Source organism: Sitophilus oryzae, unplaced genomic scaffold, assembly GCF_002938485.1.
Source record: "Sitophilus oryzae breed Bouriz unplaced genomic scaffold, Soryzae_2.0 scaffold_1396_pilon_pilon, whole genome shotgun sequence".
NCBI lineage: Eukaryota > Metazoa > Arthropoda > Insecta > Coleoptera > Curculionidae > Sitophilus > Sitophilus oryzae.
In genome coordinates this window covers 11,191,584-11,218,336 of record NW_022146055.1, presented here as the reverse complement: position 1 = coordinate 11,218,336, position 26,753 = coordinate 11,191,584, and the positions used below count along the sequence as shown (strand labels likewise).

Below are 26,753 nucleotides of genomic sequence, written 5' to 3'. Positions count from 1 at the left end.
CCGCTAGAAATTAAAAGACTTTTTCAGGCGCCATCTTTTAGTCAAATCGAGAAGTAAGGGAATCAGACAATGGAATTGTCTGGTATGAAGAAGTACGCTTTCCGAGAATTGGGGAAATTTCGAGAAGCAGTCAATAGAGTATATAAGCCGGAGCCATCGACAACTGAGACAGTTTTTGAAATTTGAATATACCGCGTGGAAATTGAAAATCGGACAATTTGGTGAAGGAATCTTATAAATAGTTAGTTTGTTGTGTGTTATAAGTTAGTAATTGTGTATAAAGTGAGAAAATAAATTCGTTAAGTATTTTATCGTGAGTTTAAATTAGTGGACCCACGGAATCCGTAACAATTGGTGTCGGAAGTGCGATTCAAGAGGATTTTAAGAAGAAATTAAGTGGATTGGACGATTTTACACCGAATTTGGGAATTTTTATGGTTGGTACGAGACAGCAAGCGAGGAAAATGGAGGAAGTAAGCAAACTATTGGGCGATTTTATGGAGAATATGAGAAGAGAGAAAGCTGAAGAACAAGAAAGACTACGTAAAGATAAGGAAGAGGAAAAATTACGACGTCAAGAAGAACGGGACCGGCTTGAGAAAATGTTGGGTAATTTGGAAATTCGTTTCGAGGAGCGACATCGTAGAGTAAAACAAGAAGAACAGGACCGGCTTGAGAAAATTTTCGAAGATTGGAAAATTCAACGACAACAAGACAAACAAGAAGAACAGGACCAGCTTGAGAAAATTTTAGAAGATTTAAAAATTCAGCGAGAACAAGACAAACAAGAAGAGCAGGACCGTATTCAACAGAGTATCGAAAATTCGGAACGAAGACAAGAGACCCACTTCCAAGAAGTCGTAGAAGATCTGGAGGAGCGCCTTCAGCAGAAAATGGAAAAATTAGAGATGGACCTACAGAAGGCCAAGGTACAAGTAAGGACACCTGGCGTTCATGGAACTGCGAACCTCAAGGCCCCGACCTACGATGGACAAACCACCTGGACGATGTACCACCGCCAGTTTGAAGCAGCGGCTGCTGCCAATGGATGGACTGACCAGGAGAAAGCAGCGGCACTTGTCATCGCGCTGCGTGGCCCTGCCCTGGAACTCCTGCAAACTATTCCTGCAGCCCAACAGCAGGAATATCAAACTTTGGTCGCTGCACTGGACAGAAGATATGGCGACCAACATCGACGCCAACTTTACCAGGCACAGATCAAGACACGCCTGCAGAGGTCCGGAGAGAGTCTGCAGGAATTTGAAGCAGACTTACGTCGGCTGGTACACCTGGCATATCCAGAAGCACCGGAAGGATTTAGGGAGGAACTCGCTGCTCAGTGCTTTATCAGCGGACTGAGGGACAACGAATTACAGAGGGCGCTGCAAATATCCCGATTTTCCACCAGCAGCGAAGCACTGGTCAGGGCGCTGGAAATCGAAGCTGCCTTTAGCGCCATCCCTAGGCCGAAGATAAGATCGGTAACGGTCGAGGAACAGCCCGAAAGCACTCACAGAGGTTTGGAGGAGATGTGTAAGAAAGTCGACAAACTATGTGAGCTACTAATAAACAAGGGAGTCAACAACACCCAGACAGAGAACCAGAGAAGATTCCAGGACATAAGGTGCTTTAGATGTGGCAGGAATGGCCACATTAAACGGGATTGCCGCGTTCATGCGATCCCGTTCAGCATCCAGAGAACGTAGGCACCAGGAAAACTAAAATCAGTCAATACTAAGGGGCGAGTATTGACTGGGGAGAACAGAGCCCCCAGGATTTTTTCCATTAGGAGTCTAGGAACAACCGCTGACAGCTTGGTGATCGACGGGAAAGTCAATGGAAAGGGAATTCGAATGACTGTGGATACTGGCGCTATGGTATCGTTGGTGCGGGCTAACTCAGTGCAAGGATTGAAGCTGATGTCTCTGGGAAGAAGAGTGTGTTTACGTACAGTTACGGGGGAAATGGCCGTTGCACGGGGAAAGGCTATCGTCGAACTGAAGTTAGGAAATTTGAAGTTTCAGCATAGCGTCTTAGTGGCAGATATTGAAGATGACTTCATCTTGGGCATGGATATGATTCGTCAACATGGATTTTCGTTCGATCACCAGAGAAATATCTTAAATATTGGATATGAAGAGTTCATGTTATCTCCAGACGAGGGACCAGGCAGAATGGATGTAAGATCAGCGGAAACTGTGGTGATACCTGGTAATACCGAGAAGATCGTATTCGGTAAAGTGGAGAAAATCGCTGGGTGCTGTGTTGGACTGGTAAAAAGTGGCGACAAGAAACAAGATAGGTACTTAGTAGGAAAGTCATTGGTGAACACCGACAAGAATATACCGATCAGAATTGCGAATGTTTTCCCGAATTGTGTCAAGATTCAAAAAGGTGACAAGATAGCCATCTGCGAACCTGTAAGAAGTGTCACCCGATGTGATGAAGTGTCGTCAGCTGTTACACAAATGGCATCCAAAGAAACACTAAAACATCTAGAACAGCCATGGGATCACCTAACATATGAGGAGAAACAGAAGGCTAAGCAGTTCCTGCGAAAGCATGGCGGTATTTTTGAGAAAAATAACAGTGGAAAACGGATTTTGTGAAGCACCGGATTAATACTGGTCATGCTCAGCCGATTCGACAACGTCCTAGAAGGGTGCCCCTTTCCAAACAACAAGAAATGGAGACAATGGTAGATAAGATGCTAGAAGATGGAGTTATCGAAGAATCATCGAGTCCATGGTCATCTCCTGTTGTTTTGGTGACGAAGAAAGATGGTAGTACACGATTCTGCGTGGACTATCGGAAGCTCAATGACGTCACTAAGAAGGACAGCTACCCACTGCCACGTATAGACGACACGTTAACCACACTGGCAGGTTCGTGCTGGTTCTCCACTCTCGACTTAAAGAGTGGATACTGGCAAGTTGGTCTGGACGAGGAAGACAAAGAAAAGACGGCTTTTTCTACAGGAAACGGACTATACCAATTCAAGGTCATGCCGTTTGGATTATGCAATGCTCCAGCCACTTTCGAACTCTCATGGAGGTGGTGTTAAGAGGATTAACTTGGAAAACGTGCTTGGTTTACCTCGACGATGTATTGGTTATGGGAAGAACTTTTGAAGAGCATTTGCGAAATTTAGAAGATGTCTTCGGCCGCATACGGAATGCTCACCTGTACTTGAACCCGAAGAAGTGTAGTTTATTCCAGCGACAAGTGGAATTCTTGGGTCATGTAGTCTCAGCAGACGGAATTTACACCGACCAGAAGAAAATCGCTGCAATCAAGGATTGGCCTAAACCTCGCGACAAACATGAACTTAGAAGTTTTCTGGGTTTATGCACATATTACAGAAGATTTGTCAAGGGATTTGCCAACATAGCTGCACCTTTACATAAACTTACAGGTGATGAAGTCGGCTACGAATGGAACACCGATTGTGATGTAGCCTTTGAAAGACTTAAAGCGGCTTTATGTTCAAGTCCTATTTTAGCCTACCCACAACAACAAGGAAGGTATATCCTGGATACCGACGCCAGCAACATCGGCATCGGTGCAGTGCTATCACAAGTGCAAGATGGCGAAGAACGAGTGATAGAATATTACAGTCGAGTTCTATCCAAACCAGAAAGGAATTACTGCGTTACCCGGAAGGAGCTGCTAGCAATTGTAAAGGCAGTTGATCATTTTCATAAATACCTGTATGGCCAAGAATTTTTAATTAGGACAGATCATGCGGCTCTCAAATGGCTTATGGAGATGAAACAACCTGAAGGTCAAATAGCACGATGGCTCGAGAAGCTCCAGCAGTATCACTTTACCATCCAACATCGTGCTGGAAAGATGCATGGTAACGCAGACGGTTTATCCAGAAGACCCTGTCAAATCGATTGTAAGCACTGCAGTAAAACGGAACAACGTGAAATTACTGTCATGATAAGGAGTTTTAAGCTTGGAACCGATGAACAGTGGACGACGACACAATTGAGGAACGACCAAATGGAAGATCCAGACATCGGAGCAATACTACGGCTCAAGGAAGGTAACGGCGAGAGACCACCGTGGCAGGATATTGCAAACAGAGGGCTCGTTTTCAAAGCTCTCTGGGCTCAGTGGAATTCACTGGTTATTGAGAATGGATTGTTAAAGCGCACGTGGGAAAGTGCGGATGGCAGGACAGTAACAACTCAGTTACTGGTACCAAGGAAGAAAGTTACCCAGGTATTGGAAGAAATTCACGGTGGTAAAACTGGAGCCCATCTTGGAGTAAACAAGACCTTGAGCAAGCTGAGAGATCGTTTTTACGGGTGGATTATTGCGAAGATGTCAAGAAATGGTGTCGACAATGTAAAACTTGTGCAGCCAGCCAAGGACCAAGCACTCGCTCTAGGGGAAAAATGAAACAATATAACGTTGGACTGCCATTCGAAAGAATCGCTGTTGACATTGCAGGCCCATTCCCTGAAACGCACAAGGGCAACAAGTACGTTTTAGTAGCGATGGATTATTTCAGTAAATGGCCAGAAGTTTTTGCCATTCCAAACCAAGAAGCATCGACTGTAGCTGAAGTATTGGTCAATAATGTCTTCAGTAGATTTGGAATTCCCTTAGAGCTTCACACTGACCAAGGAAGGAACTTCGAGTCAAGACTGTTCCAGAAGATGTGTGATCTGCTTGGTATTCACAAGACTAGGACAACAGCTTTACATCCGCAGTCTGATGGGATGGTCGAAAGATTCAATAAGACCATTGAAGAACACCTCTCGAAAATGGTGGCCGAACATCAAAGAGATTGGGATCAACACATACCGCTGTTCCTAATGGCGTATAGAAGTGCAGTTCACAACACCACCGGACTTTCACCATCGAAGATTTTATTTGGTCGAGAATTACGGTTGCCTTGTGACTTGGTGTTCGGATCACCAGACGACGGCACCACAAATGTAGAGGACTACGCGGATGAACTGAAGGAAAGGTTAATGGAAATTCATAAGGCCGTAAGAAGTAAGATTACGCTAGCCAGTGACCGGATGAAAGCTCGTTACGACCTCAGAGCCAATTCTACGGGATTTCAACAGGACGATATGGTATGGTTATATAACCCACAGCGCAAGAAAGGGAGGTCCCCAAAGTTAACTCCAGCATGGGAAGGTCCTTATACAGTCATCAAGAGGATAAATGATGTTGTGTACCGGATTCAACGCAGCCCTAGAAGTAAGATGAAAGTAGTTCATCTGGATCGATTGAAGAGATACTAGACAGGAAACCTTGATCGGGACGATCAAATTTGAGAAGGGGGCAATGTCAAGAAAAATGGCGCATCCGCCAGAAATTAAAAATCTATTACTGGTTGCCTGCACAACCGCAACGTATCCGCCAGAAATTAAAAGACTTTTTCAGGCGCCATCTTTTAGTCAAATCGAGAAGTAAGGGAATCAGACAATGGAATTGTCTGGTATGAAGAAGTACGCTTTCCGAGAATTGGGGAAATTTCGAGAAGCAGTCAATAGAGTATATAAGCCGGAGCCATCGACAACTGAGACAGTTTTTGAAATTTGAATATACCGCGTGGAAATTGAAAATCGGACAATTTGGTGAAGGAATCTTATAAATAGTTAGTTTGTTGTGTGTTATAAGTTAGTAATTGTGTATAAAGTGAGAAAATAAATTCGTTAAGTATTTTATCGTGAGTTTAAATTAGTGGACCCACGGAATCCGTAACAATATTTTCTCTTTACCATTTTTCAAATAAGTCCAAAATAATCCCAGTTAGTTTACTTGAACACTATAATAAAAAAATGATTTTTTGGTTATATTTTAAGAACCACTAGATATTTTCTGGGTTTTCTTTTTAGTAATTTTAATCTACACCCTATTTTACCATAAAATCAAGATATTATGTTTTTAACAAACAGTAAAAAATAATCCAATTTTTTTTTGAAAACTCGAATTTACAAACACAGACATTGGAGCCTTAATTAAAAAAAAAGTATTCTCATGTAATTTTTTAATGGTAGTACTAACACATTAGTTTACTATAGACAACTATCATCATCATCATTTTCAGCTTAATCAACCATTTCCAATTATGGTATAGCCTCCCTCACATATTTAGATACTCTCTTTCTAGTTGGGCCCATTGTTGCCTATTGTTGACTATGCGGGCCCAAGTTAGCTTTGTTAATTTTCTTATATCATGGTCCCATCTCAGATTCGGTCTTCTTCTAGGTCTCTTAATTCCTCGTGGGTATCATGCTCTAATTTTTGTGGTCTAACTGTTGTCCATCCTCCTTGCCAGGTGTCCTGCCCATTGTCACTTGGGGGATTTGACTCTGTGGATGACATTTATTACTTGAGTCTGTTGTCGCATCCACTCTATTCTTTTACGGTCTTTCTTGATTATTCCCAGCACATTTCGTTCCATTGAGCGTTTTACGACCTGCAGTTTTCTTATAATGCCGGTTGTAAGAGTCCAGGTTTCGCATGCATAGGTCATAACTGATAGTACACATTGGTCGAATATTTTCTTCTTTAGATAAAGTAGCATTCTAGATTATGATTGAGTTTCTTTCATAATTACTCTATACCAAAGACATTATAAATATAGACCGAACATCTCATTCATAAATACTCGTTGGTAGTGTATCAAACATTCCAATGTGTCAAACAAGGACAGAAGAGACAGAGAAGTCTAAAATTTCCGACCCCGGCAACTAGGCGCATTTGGATTGTTCTAATGGCCAGTGGCGTATCGTTTTTTGGAACGAATTTAATTAGTAAAGTAAAAGTAAACTAATTAGTAAAATGTTTACTCCATATTAATATACTACATTAACACTTTTTCGTCAGATGAGTTTTGTTATAAGGTCTAATATAATAATATAATTAGTATCCCACATATACTTATGTTGAAACGTTAGTAGGTAGTTTTCGAAAATCGCTCCAACGTCGATTTTTAATTTAAACTTTAAGTTAATTCTATATAAACTTTCAGTTACTTTTGAATATTTATAGGGTGACTCAGGCTTCCGAAACAGTTCTATATTAAGTTTGTGGTTGGTGACTTTTCTTTCAATTTTTTTTTCAGAATATGGAGGCAATGGTAAAGCACATTTTAGACATTTTTGTAAACATAGGTGGCCGGAACATATTTTCAAACTAAAGTTGTAGATTTGCCATTAAATTTCCATTCCAGAAATACCTAGGGTTGCCACCTGAGAAAATTACCTACAGCAAACAGAAATATTATTTTCGTCCAAATTTAATTAGAGATGTTATAAAACTTATAAATAAATTTTTCTTGTTTAGAATAGGCAACATTATTTAGAACTTCCCGTTTAACCTCAAATGATAATTTAGGTTTTAGTTTTACCTTTTTTGATCTTAAAAAGAACTTTTTAAAATTAGTAATTAGTAACGATTTAGTTAGTTCGCAATCGATAGCTTCCTGTAAAGCACTATGTAATAGTTGTTTAATCTTGTATTATTAATAACTTTTCCTATACCTAAAATCAATATTTAATGAGAAAATTGTGTTTTTTTGAAAATATAAGACAAGATTTGACTTTCGGTCTTCTTCTTGTATTATGATGGCTCTGATACCAGGCAATTACCTTTTAGTCTCTCAATAGAAGCCATTTATCATTAAAAGTATCAAATCTGTGTGCTACAGTATGGGATTTCTGTCGCATAATAATGAATATTACGTTTATTTACAAATCCATTACTTTTAAAGGTAGCTTCATCAGACAATCAAATTTTAGTTAAATGTCCCAGTCTTCATGAACTGTATTACGCATATGTATTGCGGTTTGAATCACCCCGAGAATCACCCTGTATGTTGACAAAAATATTTTGAAAATGTGCGTTACAATGGCTCCCATCTTATGTAAAAAATTGAAATAAAAATTACAAACCTAAAACGTAATAGGTAAAAAGCTTTTTGGAGGCCTGGGTCACTCTGTTATATAGGTATGTATAAAACTAGTAGCCTAAGAATTATTTACAGTTCGTCCCATTCTAAAAAACAGATAAACACACCGTACAAATAACTCTAGGAAGAGGTATTTGTACGGTAGTAAAAAATTGTTTAAACGAGGCCGAAGGGGCAGATATAATAATGCAATAAAATGTAAAAAAAGGGCGGGTAAACACCTTTGTTTATTTGTTGAGCAAAATACCTTTAGAATATCGTATATAATGACCAAAATATGATTTTAAGAAAAAAAATGTCACTTTCTGGCTTATAATAAAGTTTCAAATGCAACGTTTATATTAAAATTTGTTATGATCTACAACAGTTAAGTAGTAATTGAGACGAATTATAATTCAATTACCGGCTACTACGTTCTTGTTTTAATAGATCAAAATTCAACAAATATAATTAGAAATTATTTTAATTGTGAGAGGCTCCCTTGTGTGGGACGCCTCTGTACGGCAATTACGGCGCGGCGGAAACAATACCTACCTACCTGAAGAGACAAATTCGGGTAATTTAAGCTTATTTTTCCACACATTTGACACTGTCGTACCATATTGAAAATTCGCAGATTCAAAAGTACGTTAAACAAAAGCAAAAACTACTGAAAAACACTGAAAAGTTCACTTCGGACTTGATTCCGACTTCAAACACATCCTAAGCTAAACGTAGTACGCTATAACGGACCAAGGGCCGTCGCGAGGGGTGGTGGGACGGACGGCTCATTTCATTCTGGAAGACTAGCAGCGACGTTGCCAATAGTTCTAGACGTTTCAGCACATTAAACAGTAAACATGTCCTTTAATAGTAACGCATATATCCTCTGGTTAATAACATATTATTACGCATGCTTCTTTAAAAATAAACTATTAATTTAATTAAGAAATTGAGATTTATTGATATCCGGTAAAGGTTTTAAAGTCACCTTTTCTGCAAATTAAACTAAGTAGATAGGCGCAAATTTGAGATGTGGCAATGTCGCCTTCTCTATCTCATTTGGTTTTTACAGTACGTAGTCAACCTCCGATTGTTTGATCGGGTTAAAATGTCTAATGTGATATCTGTTCTTACTAAATCTATGCTCTATACTAACTTCATTCTTCGGCTTATTTCTGGTAGTAGAGATCCCGAGCTGTACATTGGCTGTCCCAAATATATATGTTATTTATTAGAATTTCCTTTCTGTCTACTAGTTTGTTGTACATTATTTTAGTTTTTGTTAAAATAACTTTGAAACCTACTTTATTGCTGGCTGTATTTAGTTCGTTAATTTGTGTTTGTAGTTCTTCAGAACTCTTGACTTAGCGATTCTTAGATGGTTAAGATATTCTCCATCTATTTTTAATTCTTTGTTGGCCCAATCTATTTGACGGAAGATTTCATATTGTATACGAAGATATACTACTGTTTTTTACAACCTGGTACTCTTCAGTCAGCGCTACGGTCCGAAAAACTACTGCCGGAAAACATTAAAACCAACTTTATTTAAGGATATATTTTTATTTACGAATTTTCTATAAAATATTCCGTTCTCAGTAATATCTTAATATTTATTTATCATTCATGAATTGTTACAGGTTCGGCAATCAAACGCAGCTTGCCAAAATGGCGATTTCCCAACAGCAATATCTCTCTATACCGACGCTTTACAGCTCGATCCAACCAATCATATCCTATACTCTAACAGATCAGCGGCAAGACTGAAACAGGGATTGTTTACGCAAGCTCTCCAAGATGCCATTACTGCTAGAGACCTTTGTCCTACATGGCCGAAAGCTTATTACAGGTAAATATAAGAAATTAATAAGGAAATCTTATCTTACGTACCTGATTTATAATTCATTGATTATTCTGTGTCCTCCAAAAAGTTTGCGACAAATAGCGAAACATGTTACTGATCTATCAAAAAACGTTTATGTGGAATCAATTCGACTCCGCAGGTATGATTTCAGTTCATTCTGCTTTGTGAATGACGCCCCTATGTACCCAACTACCTACTCAAGGGTAAATGGTGGTATATTAGTTATATGACCATATAGAAATAACCAATACTGAAGCAAAAAAGAAGAGCAAATAAAGAGATACCGGAGTCTATCAGAACCCATGGACCTTCTTTGGAAAAATATTTTACGACAACCTAAAGGTGTGCTTCTTTAAATCAAAAAAGTTGGACGTTTGAAATTAAAGGAAAAAGAAGAAAGGAATAGTTTTGAAAAAGAAATATTGTAAATAATAATAATATACAATAATTTTGAAGCGCATTACAAAACACAGGCACCCAAAATCTCATTCAAAATTGTTTATTTTTGTAAAGTTTGCATACATACATACAGCCATTACTCGCTGACGAGTATTCGACACACATCAGAAGACGGTCACGCAAGGCGATTTCTTTCATGAGCTTTTCTGTGACTGAACAGCCCGATACGTGATGTTATCTGCCTACCGCACTCCGGACATTCAAAAATCTCGTTGCTTTGTTGCCTCTTTACTTCTGGTTGTCGCTGTTGACTGAATTTACAATTCTTCTCCATTCAGTTATATTGTAAGCTGCTCCTTCTCACTCATTCTGCAAATGCAAAGTTAAAGTTTGCACCCTTGGACAAACGAAGCATTTTTGTGTATTGACAAACGAAGCATTTTTGCACACCACACAAATTAAAAAAAATGTGACTTAATATGAATCAAAGACATAGATAAATGAAACAAGTTTAGATTGGAAAGTGCCCATAAGGACAATGTAAACACTATTTGGCGCTATTCTTGCAACGGTCGCGACCCAAACCTTTTGATAATTTCGGATCGGTTCGGCTTTTTCCAGAATTATGTTGCCAAATATTGCTTATTAAAATTTATTATTATTTTCTTTTAATTTTGTAAATAAAATACAGTGTGTTGCATACAAGACACTTTATTTTATATAAGGACATGTATGTGAAACATCTATGAAACATTGAAAACCGACGTTATGCCACGATCCACCATGGTTTTGGCAGTTCACAGTTTACAATACAGTTTTTTTAATTTTTAATGCCACTTTTTCATAATTGTCACGAGTTTTAGTAAGTAAAATTTAAATCAAACTCACAAGATAGCAATAATTACTTTGAGAATGGACGCTTTAAACACTTTTCGGAATTTTTTCAATGAGAGCCCTTTAAATTTTGAAAGATTTAATAATTTTTGAAGATTCTGACAAGAGAAAATTATTTCTCTTATAGTTTGCGGTTGTTCCTAACAACCGCTATCGCCGCAGCGCCAGATCCTTTGGCCAGATCGCGTACAACGGTCGCGATCCAAAACAATCATATATTTTTACGGGTTTTCCAATCTAAATTTATTTCCATCATCTATGATATGAATGTGACATCGAATTTGACAATGACAAAATCATATTTTTGCTGGTATTTTAATAGTAGTTTTTCTAGGCCCAAAGTCTGGGCCGTATACTAAACACTTTATTTATTTGAAGATATACATATTTTTGCAAATAACTTTTAAATGCCGATTTCGGATAAAATGAAATTCTAAGCAAAATTACTAACTTTATCGCCTCTTCAAAACAGTCTACAGTATGTCTGTCCGTTCTGTAGCTACGGGGTATCCGTGAGAGGGGAAACGATATTCTCTCGATGTTTTTCGTAACAAATTAGAAGACGCGTCCCATCAATAAAAATTCAAAATTCGACAAATTTGCAAGTAGCCAATAAAATGATTGGGCGGAGCGATTTGCGGTGACGTACTCGTCAAGTCGACGTATAAAATATATTGCTGTTTATTTAAATATTTTTTGTCCGCATTCCTTTCATAGACACAGATCCACTAGACGTACTGTAATACAACTTTTGATTTTCCATATTCAATAATGTTTTACCCCACGTCATTGTTAAGTTTGAAAGCTTATCAATATTGTAACGATGAATAGATTAAATATTTATAAAAAAAACAGAGCCGGATTTGAAATTAGTTTAAATGCATTGTGTTCAAATGTCCGAAACAAAAAAAAAATATTAAGTGCGGCACATCATTGTACTCGGGAGACCGAGATCTTCAAAATCTGAAATAAAAAATGCAAGTCCGTATTTAAAAAAATTAAGTTGGCCTCTGTATCTCACAAATTATCAGCTAATTTAAAAATCAAAAAATACTATCAGATAGCCCTTATAAAGTGGCTATGAGAATGTGCAATTAGTTTTTTGATTTTCTTAAAAGTAACGACAGGACATAATAAAATTAATTTTCAAAAAAAATTGTTTTTTCCAAAAAACTCAGCAATCCTTGAAATTTTTAAAACTTTTTTAATGACAACTTGGTAAACATCCTAGAGCGCAACGTTGCCCCAATTTAATCATGTTCGTATCTATTACGGTTACCGAGATACCAATGCTCGTACCTCGAATTTTTAGCACCCTGTATACCATACTGTATACGATTTTAGTTTGTGAAAATAAATTTAAATCACTTAAACTAAGTGAATGAATATTTCAGGCAAGGCGTATCACTCCAATGCCTCGGTAGACACGGCGAGGCCCTTGCTGCCTTCAGCCAAGGCCTGGGCCAAGACCCCAACTCCCAGCAACTTTTGGCCGGATTGGTAGAGGCGTCGATTAAATCTCCATTAAGGCACAACCTGGAACCTACATTCCAACAGCTGGAGGTCATGAAACTGAACCAAAGTCCTTTTGTTCTTATATCGGTCGTCGGTCAGGTAAATGATCGTCGGATTTTCTTTAATTAACTCGCAAGTATCGATTACGCGCGTACCGCGTTGCGTGCATATAATCATTGCGATAATTTTTTTCTCTTCTTCTGCATAGGAATTATTAGCAGCTGGTTTATATCATTCGGCCGTAACGGTGTTGGAATCCGCTCTAAGAATAGGTTCTTGTTCCCTGAAACTGAGAGGTTCCGTTTTCAGCGCGCTGAGTTCCGCACACTGGGCTTTAAATCAGCTGGACAAAGCTATAGGGTAAGAAGAAATCATTTAATTTTTATAAAATTTTATTTCATGTCCAATATTCTTATACCGGGTGCGTCCCAAAAGTGGCTCACCCCTATAACTTGTTTATTTTTTGAGATAAAAAAAACGAGATTTGGTATGTTAGTATATAACATAAATTAGGATTGATTGGTGTATTCGATTGCTTTAGGTCACTTCCTGTTTCACCGGAAATTACTACAACATTTGATTTTTAAATGGCACCCGGATATTTTTTTACTTTATTCGATAGAAAATTACATTGTAAATAGAATACATATATATCATATGTTAACTTTTTGACATTTTCGAATATGGTTTAGTTGAAATTATAACTTCCGGTTCGTAACGAAAATTTGACTCGAAATACCAAGTGTATGGTATCAAATTATTCGTAAAAAAATGCCTTTTCCAAATATGCTAATGAGCCAGATTCGTTCCATTTGAAAAAATGATGATTAAAAATACGATTTGAGCATCTTTTAACCGCCCAGGACAAGACACGACAGCCACAACACTCTAGATTGAAATTTAAAATACGATTTCTTTTTAAGCAAATATGTATATCAAAAGTTGACATATGATATGTCATTCTATTCAGAGTGTCAATTTCTATTGAATAAAGTGGAAATATACCGAGGGTGCCATTTAAAAATAAAAAGTTGCAGTAATTTCCGGTGAAATCCGGTGAAACAGGAAATGAATAAAAACAATTGAATACGTCAATCAATTCTAACTTATGTCATATACTAACAAACCAAATCTCGTTTTTTTATCTTAAAAAATAAAAAAGCTATAGGGGTGAGCCACTTTTGAGACGCACCCGGTATAAATAATATTTAATATACAGAGTCAAAATCAGAATATTTAAAAAATGTATAACAATATCCAATATTAAAATAATAAACAATAATTTATTTTAACAAGAACTTCAAATAAATAACAAAGATACATGGTACTTATCTAATTAACGTTTAGAAAATAAAGTGTGAAAATAAATGCTTTGTAACATGCGTTTGCTTTCTACTTGTATTGGTATAACTAAATATACTAATTACTTTATATTTCATGTAAACATACCTTTAAAATGTACTGTAAATTCAGCATTGTTTTAAGTTTCCACATCCGTAATGTCAAAAATTACCATTAATATTACTGCTCTAGAAATAGGCACTGCTACATATATGGGAATAGGTATGTATCCATTTGAGATATGGCAAACTTAATCGACATAAACCACTCAAGAATTTAGTTATTAAAAAATTCCTACAAAGCAAAAACTGACCTAGTTGTTATTTACATATTTTCATATTATGAACATGCTTGCAGTAATGTTCTACATATTTAGAACTGGACTTGATTTGATAAACAGAAATGCTATTCCTAAAATGGTTTGGTAGCTAGAAATTATGAATGTTATGTATGTATATATCTAAAATCAAATTTCTTTTATTATGGTTACAAATATACTGTTATTTTGATCTTAGGATATTATTACTTGTTAATAACTCCATAAACATGCATCATTTAATTGTGGTATGCAATACTTTATTAAAAAAAATAATTTTTAAACTTTTGTACGGAAGCATTGTGTGTCCCGTGGGAAAGTTAATGAAGGGAAGGTACTAGTGGTACTAATCGATAGATAAAAACATGTAGTCCAATAATGTCGATGGACACTTTCACAGATGTTGCGTGTGGCTATGTTGACGTTATCCAAGATGGCCGTCGCTTCATTATGAACCAAGTGGCATATATTGGTCCCTGCTGAACCGGTTCCAATTTATCTTATTTTGATCGAAAGGTATTTGTACTAGCTGAAAAAAATATTCCTAACATGCATTGCGAAAAAATGATAGATTCGATGATATTCCATCTTAAGCTAAAAACATTATTTTATGCATCAGTGCCCAGCTAAAAGTAAATTAATTCAAATCTTGAAGTCTGTTCAAGATTTGAATTAATTTACTTTTAATTCAAATTTTGAACTAAAAGAACAGATTTCCTTTGAATCTTTGGCAATCAATTGAAAAATTCAATCCACTGCCAAAGATTCTTTGTCATCTGCATAAGTTCACCAATCAAATAACTGCGTTGCAATTGTAGATGCAATGGGAGGTTAGGTTAGGTTAGGTTAGGTTAATTTTTCAATTGAATCCACTGCCAACGATTCTTTGTCATCTGCTCAAGTTCACCAATCAAATAACTGCGTTGCAATTGTAAATGCAATGGGAGAATTGCAGGCTCTTGATAAAACTAGCGCAGTGAAAACTTGTAAAGATCTTGCAGATTTGTTCGCCCAAAAGATCCAAAGGAAATACTGGCAATATGATGAACTTCATGTTATTTTCGACACGTACTTGGGCGAATCAATAAAAAACCTTACTAGAAATAAGAAGCTTCATGACGGTGTCGCAACACAGTACAAAATATGTGACACAACTGACATATCAAATATAAATTTGAAAAAGTAACATACTCGTACCAAGGATGAATTAACCACATATCTTGCACATACAATTCTAAGTCATGCCAAGATATCAGCAAAAAAAATATGTTGTTTCATGGCGCACTGAAGTTGGATGCTTTTTGGATTGTTTAAAGAGTACTCAAGAAGAAGCCGACACGAAAATTATACTTCATGCTATTAATGCGAAAGTTAGAGGTGCAGATACACTACTGGTATTTACTAATGATACAGATATTTTAGTTTTGCTAGTGAGGCGCTATGCAAAGCTTCCCGAAAACACCTTTTTTGTACCATCGTCAGGCGAGGCAATATCAGTTAAAAACATATATATTTCACTTGGACCACTAAAATCTTCAGCACTGCCCGGGTTCCATGCAATATCTGGTTGTGACACCACTGGAAGTTTGTTTGGAAAAGGAAAGTTGTCATATTGGAAGGCATTTGTTTCAGCTAGTGAAGAAGAACTTACTGCCTTGCAGAAACTTGGTACCACTGATTTAGTACCTGATGATGTTTTACATCAGCTAGAAATATTTATTTGTCGAGTTTATAAAGCAAGCACTCTAACAAAATCACTTGCAGAATTACGATGGTCAATGTTTACTGCCAAACAAGCCCTTGGAGATAAGTTACCAGCCACTAGAGGTTTCCTTGCACCCGCAATTAAGAGGGCTAACCTTCAAGCCTTTGTGTGGTCAAAACATGATGAACCAAATGCAGTCATCCCTAATCCAGTTGGACACGGCTGGTATTTGGAAGAGGGAGTGCTTACCCCTGTTATGTGTTAAGAACCATATGCTCCAGAGTCACTTCTTTAACTGATTAGATGTTCGTGTCTTAAAAATCGATGTTCACCACCATGTAAATGTTTAGCAAACAATATACCTTACACAGAAATGTGTAGTTGTAATGCGGACTAATCAACTTATGATAATTTGCATCCGCCTGATTTTCCCGACGAAGGTAATGATGAAGTTGATAGTGATGATGCCGATTTGTAATTTTATTAATATAATATGTGCAAATGTATCACTTAATTTTTTTTAAATACATGAACTCATATAATCATATAACGTAGACCATATTTTATTTTGGTAAAAATAATATAACACAATATTTTTAATTTTTTTTCACTTTAAATCCAACCTGCAACCGAAATATTATTTTTTCGCAATACTTTCAAGAATTAATTGTTTTCCTCTTTACGTTACCTTTCTAACAAGCTAAAAAAATTGAAATCGGTTAAATAGCGGCGACGATAGCGCACATTGTCTATATTGCTATGGCGGCCATTTTGTTTAACGCACTCCAAACAAACCATAGACAAACGCAACATCTGTGACGGTGTCACCATAAAAATTAATGGAATACATAATTTTTCTAATAAAACAACTCCACTGGCACCTTCCCTTCATGAATTTTCCCACGGGAAGCTATTTTTATACGTTGTGCTCCCCAACTATTAGCAATAACCTCTTGTTCATTTTGATTAAATCTTTGAGGAATTTTTGCAATAAAAAATGTGACTTGTTTGACAGCAACAATCGATTTCTAATTTTAACATTGATGGATGTCTGTCAATAAAATTATAAACCTAAACCAAAGAAAAAATACAACTGAGGGGCTTAGAATAAAAGGGGTACAAGTGACTTTTTTATAAGTACAGATTTAGATTTAAAATTCTACAGTGGTACTAAGTAAGATGAATGTCTGTCAATAAAATTATAACCCCAAATCAAAGAAAAATACAACTGAGGGGCTTAGAATAAAAGAGGTAAAATAATTTATGTGACTTTCTGTGACTTTTTTATTACAGATTTAGATTTAAAATTCTACAGTGGTACTAAGTAGAGTAGAGTGTAGAATTTACTTAATTTTCTTTTATACCAAATAAATCGGGGGTGTATTTCCGAAAGTATCTAAATCTGTACTTAAGTTAATCTAAAACAAAAATTCACTTGTATTCCTTTTATTCTAAGCCCCTCAATTACTAAAAAGAATATACAGTCATCTACGAAATGCCGTAATGACATCACCAATCTCTTTCCGCTGGTTGTCAAGTGATTGGGAGAGTTCGACAATATATGACGTGACGTTGAACGATGGTTAAACATTCTATACGTATTTATTGTTAGCAATTATTATTTTTCTAGATACATGCAGCAAGATCTTGCTATTGCCAAAAGTTTAGGTGACACGGCTGGTGAATGCAGGGCACATGGAAACCTGGGTTCAGCGTATTTCAGCCAAGGCTCTTACAAAGAAGCTTTGACAGCTCACAGATATCAACTTGTCCTTGCCATGAAATGCAAAGTAAGTCAAATCTATATAAAACTACCCTTTTACTAGATCAAAATTATTTTGATTTAAGGATACACAAGCTGCAGCAGCGGCCTTAACATCTTTAGGCCACGTTTACACAGCAATCGGTGACTATCCAAATGCCCTAGCTTCACACAAGCAATGTGTCCAGCTGGTGAAACAAATGGGCGATCGATTGCAAGAAGCCAGAGAAATTGGTAATGTAGGAGCTGTTTATCTGGCTATGGGCGATTTTGACAGTGCTGTAGATTGTCATACGCAACATTTAAGATTGGCGAGGAGATTAGGCAATCAGGTATGCAATAAAAAATAAAGAAGGTTTCTTTAAAATACATACCATGTGATGATAAAAAAGTATTTAAAACTAACTTTACACTGATATGTTAACAGACCAAAATATTACAGTTATTTATGCTATAAACATCACTATGATTAGAGAAATTTAACCCTCAACTGGCGTGGTGAATTTTTGTAACGCTCATGGCGTGCTCGGGGTCCGACGGACCCCATTTTTTTTTTGGTTTAAAATACATGATGAAGAGATTTTATAAAAAGCGTCTTATTTTAACACTGTTTACAATATATTCGAACTTGTGAACAAACAATTTCATTAATTTTCAACAAATTAAAGTTTTTAATTTAAGAACGGACAGAAAAATAAAGTAAAACGTATTTTTTAGGCTTTTTTGACAACAAAAATATAACTTGGCTAAGAAACCCATAGAAATTAAAAACATATATATTCTATGATTTTACCGTATTATTAAAAATACAAACAACTGAAATGTGAAGCTAAAGTAGTAATATATATATATATATATATATATATATATATATATATATATATATATATATATATATATATATATATATATATATATATATATATTATTTTCAACAAAACTGCAAACCTTGAATGTACATAACTTTTTCAAATACAGTTCATGCTAATATAGGATCTGCATTTGCCGCACATGTATCGTGCACATTTGATTCATGAGATTTTTGTTTTTTTGTCATTTCTTCATTGACATATGGTTGTCATATACCACATCTCTTTCATTTCTGGTATTGATTATTCAATTTTCTCTCTTCTATAAGTAAAAGATTCAGAATCGGAGTTATGGTTACTCTTCCGAGAAAAATCAATGTGTCGATGGTCTTCATCTCACATAAACCTCTTAAAGTTTCTTCAAACCACTCAATTAATGCTTCCTCAAAATTAGCGTCCCAGTGAGGTATACTTTTTAGACTATAGTCTGTCCAACGAGAAGATCCTTGACAGTGATATATGTGTCTGTCATTTTAATTTCAAAGTAGTTTATTTTATTTTACAAAGAAATAAGTTGGTACAACTGGAACGCATAGCTGGAAATTATTATATTTAAAATTTGACTGACAAGTGATTACTTCAAAATATTGTGAAAAAAACTGTATAAAACTGAAAAAATGTAATCGAGTTATTTAATTTAATAAAAAACGGTATGTGTTAATACAAAACAAACAAGAACAAGACACCACATACCAAAAAAATATAAAAAAGAACTATTTCTTACTTTCAAGCTTTATGAAACTTCCCGCATTTATGATTATATTTATCAATATAACTTACGTACAAATACAAATTTGTAATATTCCGCAGGAATAAATAAAACAACATAAATAAAACAAACTATTTTATAATTAATAACACTTACCAAATTTTATAGGTACCTTAAAGGTTGATTAATTAACTTGAATCTTAATTTTTTAAACCGGTACATTTGGCATTATTTTTCTTGTGCAGTACTAAAATCCATTATTTACGTATCGTGTGATGTCGATATTTTACAGCTACTCCAGTTTTTAGTATGTGTTTAGTATGGTTCTTCTACCATATTCGAGATGCACTTATCTACGACTAGATGGTATACGAACTTTAATGATGGTAACTTTATTGGTGTATAAGACTTTTTGCCTGGGCAGCGAGTATTAACCATAAACTCGATTTTTCCTCCACTTGTCTTCAAAAGACACAAAACACACGTAATAACACGAAACAAAATGCACCATCTTCCAAAATGCAGGGTATTTGACAAAACTGACAAAAGTTGACACAAAATTATAACCTCTAATTTGGCAAGACTTTGACAAGCGTCAAAAATCTAAAGGCGAGTTCATACGTATCGGCGTCCGTTTGTCGTTCATCGTTCCGTCAAACCAATAAAATTGAAATACGATCTGTCATTTTTGAAATAAACCAATAAAACTGGTTAAAAACAACGACGACGTATGACGGATTTATATTTAAACCCATCCATAGTTAACTTAAAAATTGTTAGAAACTTTTTTTAGTAAAATAAATAGATTGGTATGGGACGTCATCTGCTTTTTTTCTGTCATCGTCTGTCGAAATCTTACCTGAGAAAAAAAACAGAGTATACCCACAGTACCCACCATCCTAATAATGAAACATTCTTGGCGTGGTGGTGCCACACAGACCCCAATGAAACTTTAGCCCCCGCTGGTAGGAACAATACTTGATAAAATAAAGTGCGTCTTTAACAGTTGCATAATTGCTACCCTAACTTAAAGGTAAACGGCGCGGCGAGGCCTAATTCTTAAACGTAAACATTTTACAGAGGTTTAAATAGTGCTTGGGGTCCGCTGGACCCCACCACGCCAGTTGATGGTTAAGTGAATATTGAGTATTGGTACTGGTGTATTAAGAAATTATTTTTCAGATTATTTTTTATTTCAGACATTATAGTATTAGTTTACAAGTAATTTGGAACTATATAATGGGATTAAATATTTTAGGTTGAAGAAGCAAGAGCGTACAGTAATTTAGGTTCAAGTTATCATTATAAAAGAAATTTTGCCCAGGCTATAGTATACCATGAGAAAGTTTTGAGACTAGCGCAAGCTATAGGCGACAAGTAAGAATTTTTACCCTTTATAAGCAAGTCCCAGAAATAAGTGCAAATATTTTAAGGGGTGATAGATCTCGATAAAAGAAACATATTTCCTCATTATCGTTTTTCAAATAGGTCCAAAATAACGGAGTTTATTTTACTTTGAAAATTAAAAAAAGATAATTTTTTGCTAAAATTTTGAGAACCACTGGATTTTTTCTGGATTTTCTTTCTTGTAAATTTAATCTAATACTTATGTTGCCATATTATCAAGAAATTATGTTTTTTTAACTAAAAACTAAAAAAAAATTCTAAAAAATTTTTCAAAAAATTTCGAATTTTCAAAATTTTTTTTCGCGAAAAAAACTTCATAGGCGTGTTTCTGGGGTTGAACTAAACTACCAGTTAAAATAAGTGCAGATATTTTAAAGGGTGGTAGATTAGGACAAAAGAAACATCTTTTCTCTTTACCATTTTTAAAATAAATTGAAAATAACCGAGTTATTTAACTTTGAAATTTTAAAAAAATAATGGCAGCATTTTGAGAACAGCTGGCGATAACCGTCTATTACAGTTTTTTCGCGAGGTTTTTCGAGCTTATTCGACGCTCTGTGTTGCCAGATAGTCAAAAGAAGTATGATATCTGAAATCCTTGGAACTTGGAGTGAGTTGTTGTGTGTTGTTCGTACTACGGTTTATTTGTCGGGTGTTGTCGATGTTCCGAATAGTGAATTCCGATAAACATGTTCGTATTTTCTTTTATGCGATCTCAGTATGAATAATGTGGTGAATTATTTTATTAAATTTAGTTCTAAATCAAGTTATTTTGCGGTATAATGATGATTTTCGTAAACCTCATAATAATAATTTTATAGTTTATCTGAAGTCAGTTGGAATAGATTGGGACTCTGATAATTTCGGCCTGCTGTCTTTGTCGGCGCCTTTGTCGGCACCATCGGGAAAAAGGAATTAAGTGTTTCAGTACTTCCAATTGACTTCGGAAATAGTATACCCAGTTTGGTTCTAATTGAAAGGGTAAGTACAAACGAAATATTTAAAAGAATGTTTTTTTATTGAACCTATTTCGTAATATGGGAAAGTTAAGAGTTATTTTTTAAGTATATACCGGTTGTTAACTGGACAGTTACTTATAGGGGAACAGAATGGCAACACTGCCTATTGAGAACGCATGCACCTATAGGGTTTTCTGCCGACTCGTCCCGTCGCGTCGTCTATCGACTAGCGGGCCGAGGTTGCCATATTTCAACCATAAAGCTCTTGCCGCGAGTAATAAACAAATTAACAACCCGTATAGTTAAAAATAAATATAAAAATGTGGTATGCGTAAAAATAATTAATGTGGTTTGTTTCTAGAATTGTTAGTAATAGACACTGATTTGACTAGAATTCATAATTTTTTGTGTACAAATTTAAAATTACAGTGGATACAAAATAATATGTTGAATATTGATAATGTAGGAGGTAGCAACGCTGCCTGGTTTAGATATACCTCTGCCTGGTTTAGATATATCTCAGGTGAATAAAAAAGTGGCACTAAAAAGTTTTTTAAAATTTTCCGGAAAAATGTCCATATAACATTTTCAACAATTTTTTCCCAAAAAAACCCTCATATGTGTGTTTCTGGGGCTGAAATATACTACCATTTAGAATATCTGCACTTATTTCTGGGACACCCTATATTATCGTCTATATTATCATTTATTTATCGTACTCTTAATTAAAAATTATTCATTTTATTGAACCAAATTACACATTTTAATATTTCAGGTGTGTAGAAGCACGGGCATACGCTGGTCTGGGACACGCATCTAGATGTGCAGGTGATTTCGTTCAAGCAAAACACTGGCACGAGCGTCAATTAGATGTCGCACTAGCAACCAGGGACAAACTGGGCGAAGGAAGGGCTTGTAGCAATTTAGGAATAGTTTATCAACTCTTGGGTAATTCATAATATTTAGCTACTATATTTTTAATATGATATTTAACTATTTCAGGAGAATATGATGCCGCACTTAAACTACACCAAGCCCATTTAGCAATAGCTAGAAGTCTTCAAGATCGAGCAGGAATGGGAAGGGCGTATGGCAATATAGGAAATGCTTATTCCGCAGCTGGTTTCTATGAATCAGCTATAAAATATCATAAGCAAGAATTAACCATAAGCAAGGTAAACTATAACGACATATTTTATATTGTATATTTTAAACTATATAACACAAAATCATAAAAATTTAGGAAGTACATGACAGGAGTTCAGAGGCAAGTACACATGGAAACCTAGCTGTCGCTTATCAAGCTTTGGGCGCGCATGACATGGCCTTACTACATTATAGAGCTCATTTAGGTATATTTTACATACTGCATGTCTATTATTACAATGTAATTAATTCTAAATTCTCAGGAATTGCAAGAGAACTAAAAGATACCGCAGGTGAAGCGTGTGCTCTTTTGAATTTAGCTAATTGCCTTAGCTCCAGGTCAGAGTTTGCTGAAGCTATTCCATACTACGAGCAATATTTAATGTTATCACAAGAACTGTCTGATGTTGAAGGGGAAGCAAAAGCGTGTCATTTTCTAGGTAATAATTTGAAAAATATTAATTTTATTATCCTGAAATGTACCATCATATATTTTAGGATATGCTCATTACTGTATTGGTAACTATCGAGAGGCAGTGCGATATTATGATCAAGATCTTGCCTTAGCAAAAGATTTGCAAGACAAAATGAACATGGGAAGAGCGTACTGTAACCTAGGTTTGGCGCATTTAGCTTTGGGACAATTAGATACGTCGTTAGAATGCCAAAAGTATTTTCTGGCAATAGCACACATGACTAATAATTTAGCAGGTTTATTTAAATTTAAAAACATTAAATTTTTCATTAACAAATACAAATTTTAGGCAAGTTTCGGGCACTGGGCAATATTGGGGATGTATTAATTAAAATGGGAGAAACTGAGGAAGCAATCAAAATGTACCATAGACAGCTGGCTTTGGCTAGAAGCGACAGAGACAGAACTATGGAAGCAGCAGCATGTGGTGCTTTAGGAACAGCGCATAGGTTACTAAAACGATTTGACAAAGCTTTAGGTAGGTCCTATTTTGAACTTTAAAGTCGAATTTAATTTTAAAAAATTAAAAAAAAAATATTATTAGGGTATCATACTCAAGAACTAACTTTAAGACAAGAGATGTCTGAATTATCTGGCGAGTGCAGAGCTCACGGACATTTGGGCGCGGTCCATATGGCATTAGGAAATTATACTCACGCTGTAAAGTGCTATCAGGAGCAACTTGAAAGAGCACAAGAGTTACAAGATTGTGCGGTTGAAGCTCAATCGTATGGAAATTTAGGAATTGCCAGGTTTGTAATCTTAAATTAACAAAAAAATATCATATGCTTATTTATTTGTGTATAATTTAGAATGAATATGACACACTATGAGGATGCAATAGGTCATTTTGAACAACAATTAGCAACTTTAGAGAGGTTAAGCAGCTCGACAGCTCAGTTAGACAAAGGACGAGCCTTCGGTAGCTTAGGAGATTGTTACGATGCTCTAGGTGATCCAGAGGAGGCTGCTAAATGTCACGAGCAATATTTAGCTATTTCTTTAAAATTAAAAAGTATTCGGGACCAAGAACGAGCCTATAGAGGATTAGGTTAAAACTAGTTTTATATTTAAAATATTAACAATAATAAAAGTTTATAATTTAGGACATGCACAAAGATCATTGGGCAATCTTCAGCAAGCTCTGGTTTGCCTTGAAAAACGATTAGTTGTCTCTCATGAATTGGGAATACCTGAAGCTAAAGCAGCAGCTTATGGTGAATTGGGCCAACTTCATGCTACGTTAGGTAACTTAGAACAGGCAGTGTCATGTCTGGAACATCAGAAGAGCATTGCACGGGATTTAAGTAAGTCTAATTTTAATTAAAGGAAAATATACACTCTACATATACACATATATTTTTTTTTACTTTTAGCTCTATTTTCATTAATTTTTTAGCAAACTGTATATCAATCTATCAACTTTAATTTATAAACTTTATAATTTGGCTTATTATACAGGGTTAATTGAAGGGTTCTTTTCTACCCTAACTTGTGACTTTTCCTAAAACATTATTTTTCAATCAGAACCATGTTTTCTTAGCATTTTCTTTTTTGACTCATGTCAGCATATGCCTTGGTTATTTTTTAAGAAAATGACCTTGCCACCAACAATTTGCAATTTTTTCAGCTACCAACTATCAATACTTTATAATGTTATTTTTTAATATCACGAGGTAGCTTTGGTGACTATATTGTTGTTATATCATATCGACACTGATTAGAATTCTATATTAAAATTTAAAAAAGCTAAAATACAGGCTTGGTTTTATTAAATATTAGAAACACTAACAGAACTACGGATAGAAAGAAAAATAACTGCAATAACTAAGTATACAAACAAACAAAAAACTTGTAAAAAATACTCTAATACTTTGTATTGCCTTCCCCGGCTACATTAAAATTTAAAAGCGCTAAAATACAGGCTTGGTTTTATTAAATATTAGTAACACTAACGGAACTAAGGATAGAAAAAAGTAACTGTAATAACTAAGTTTACAAACAAACAAAAAACTTGTAATAAATACTCTAATACCTTGTATTGCCTCCCCCGGATACATTAAAATTTAAAAACGCTAAAATACAAGCTTGGTTTTCTTAAATATGTGTAACACTAACGGAATTAAGGATAGAAAAAAGTAACTGTAATAACTAAGTTTACAAACAAACAAAAAACTTGTCAAAACTACGGACATGGTTCTGACTATGGAGTGTAGAGGTATCTGACCGAAAAATAATGTTTTAGGAAAATTTGCTTACGAAATTATTGCACAGGGTGTATTAAAAATAGGATAAAAAACAACTCTTCCATTAACCCTGTATAGTAAGTCAAATACTAAAGTTTATAATAAACTGAGTTTACGAATTGCAGTTGATATATTTATGTACATACAGTTTTCTTAATAAATCAAGAAAATAGAGCTAAAAACAAAAAAAAAATAATATAATATTTTAAACCGGATCAAAAATTTTTCCGTTGCGTTTTTTTGCGTCTGAGTGTATAATATTACATTGCTATTAATATTTCTTCAGATGACAAAATTATGGAATCTGAAGCTCTATGCGGATTGGGCAATGTATATCAACAAATGGGAGAATATTCAACTGCATTAAAATATCACCAAAGTGATCTAGAAATTGCCGAACAACTAGATATGCCAACTTTACAGAGTCGAGCTTGTGGAAGTATAGGTAGATAATATATTTTTTTTTAATATTTAACAATAAACTAAATTTCAAATTGTTTTAGGGAATGTTTACGAATCTTTAGGAAAATTAGACCAAGCTGTTCAATACCAAGAACAACACTTGTCTATTGCTATGAGTACAAATGATCAAATTGCCAAAACTTTAGCTTATAGTGCCTTAGGTAGAGTGTATCAGTTACTAGGGAACAAAGTGCAAGCGATAGCATATTTGACTCAAGGTCTTTGTATAGCAGAAGCGCTAGGTAAAAAAGATGAAGAAGTAAGTTTTATAAGTATTATTTCGTATTTTTATTTAATAATAATACGTTTCAGGCAAAAATTCGAAATCGTTTAGGGTTGGCGCTATATGCAAATAGAGACCTTGATGGTGCTCAGAAGCAACTAGAAGCCGCCACCCATGTTTTAGAAGGCATACGAAGAGAAACGAAAAATAGTTCTGAATACAAACTCTCGCTGTTTGAACTACAGTCTTCGAGTTATCAAGTTTTACAAAGAGTATTAATTTCCCTTAATAGACCCGACGATGCTTTAGTTGTCGCCGAGAGGGGTAGAAATAGAGCTTTTGTGGACCTCTTATTAGAAAGACAAGGACTAAACGATTCTAAATCCAAATGCAAAGGAATGAGAAGTGACATAATGGATATAAGTACCTTAGATCACCTTAAAGATATTGTAAATAGACAAAGAGCACCTGCACTCTACTATAGTATAGCAACTGGATTTTTATATGCGTGGTTAATCTTGCCTTCCAAAGGTAATT

General features: G+C 35.3%; 1 protein-coding gene across 2 annotated transcripts in view; it reads left to right on the top strand.

Annotated features, from left to right (window-relative positions):
* Positions 1-26,753, top strand: part of LOC115876042 (tetratricopeptide repeat protein 28) — a 60,490-nt gene that overhangs the window by 19,348 nt on the left and 14,389 nt on the right. Inside the window, exons 3-20 of one of the 2 annotated variants that reach the window (XM_030891715.1) lie at positions 9,565-9,773; positions 12,476-12,695; positions 12,805-12,956; positions 17,589-17,748; positions 17,807-18,052; positions 20,557-20,675; positions 22,440-22,612; positions 22,667-22,839; positions 22,908-23,016; positions 23,074-23,250; positions 23,309-23,521; positions 23,575-23,763; positions 23,830-24,037; positions 24,098-24,336; positions 24,392-24,592; positions 25,818-25,976; positions 26,035-26,252; positions 26,306-26,747. In XM_030891715.1, coding sequence (XP_030747575.1) covers positions 9,565-9,773; positions 12,476-12,695; positions 12,805-12,956; positions 17,589-17,748; positions 17,807-18,052; positions 20,557-20,675; positions 22,440-22,612; positions 22,667-22,839; positions 22,908-23,016; positions 23,074-23,250; positions 23,309-23,521; positions 23,575-23,763; positions 23,830-24,037; positions 24,098-24,336; positions 24,392-24,592; positions 25,818-25,976; positions 26,035-26,252; positions 26,306-26,747 — 3,607 coding nt within the window. Of the gene's footprint in view, positions 1-9,564; positions 9,774-12,475; positions 12,696-12,804; positions 12,957-17,048; positions 17,075-17,588; positions 17,749-17,806; positions 18,053-20,556; positions 20,676-22,439; positions 22,613-22,666; positions 22,840-22,907; positions 23,017-23,073; positions 23,251-23,308; positions 23,522-23,574; positions 23,764-23,829; positions 24,038-24,097; positions 24,337-24,391; positions 24,593-25,817; positions 25,977-26,034; positions 26,253-26,305; positions 26,748-26,753 lie in introns of those variants that run through there. The other variant, XM_030891716.1, reaches the window with a different exon arrangement.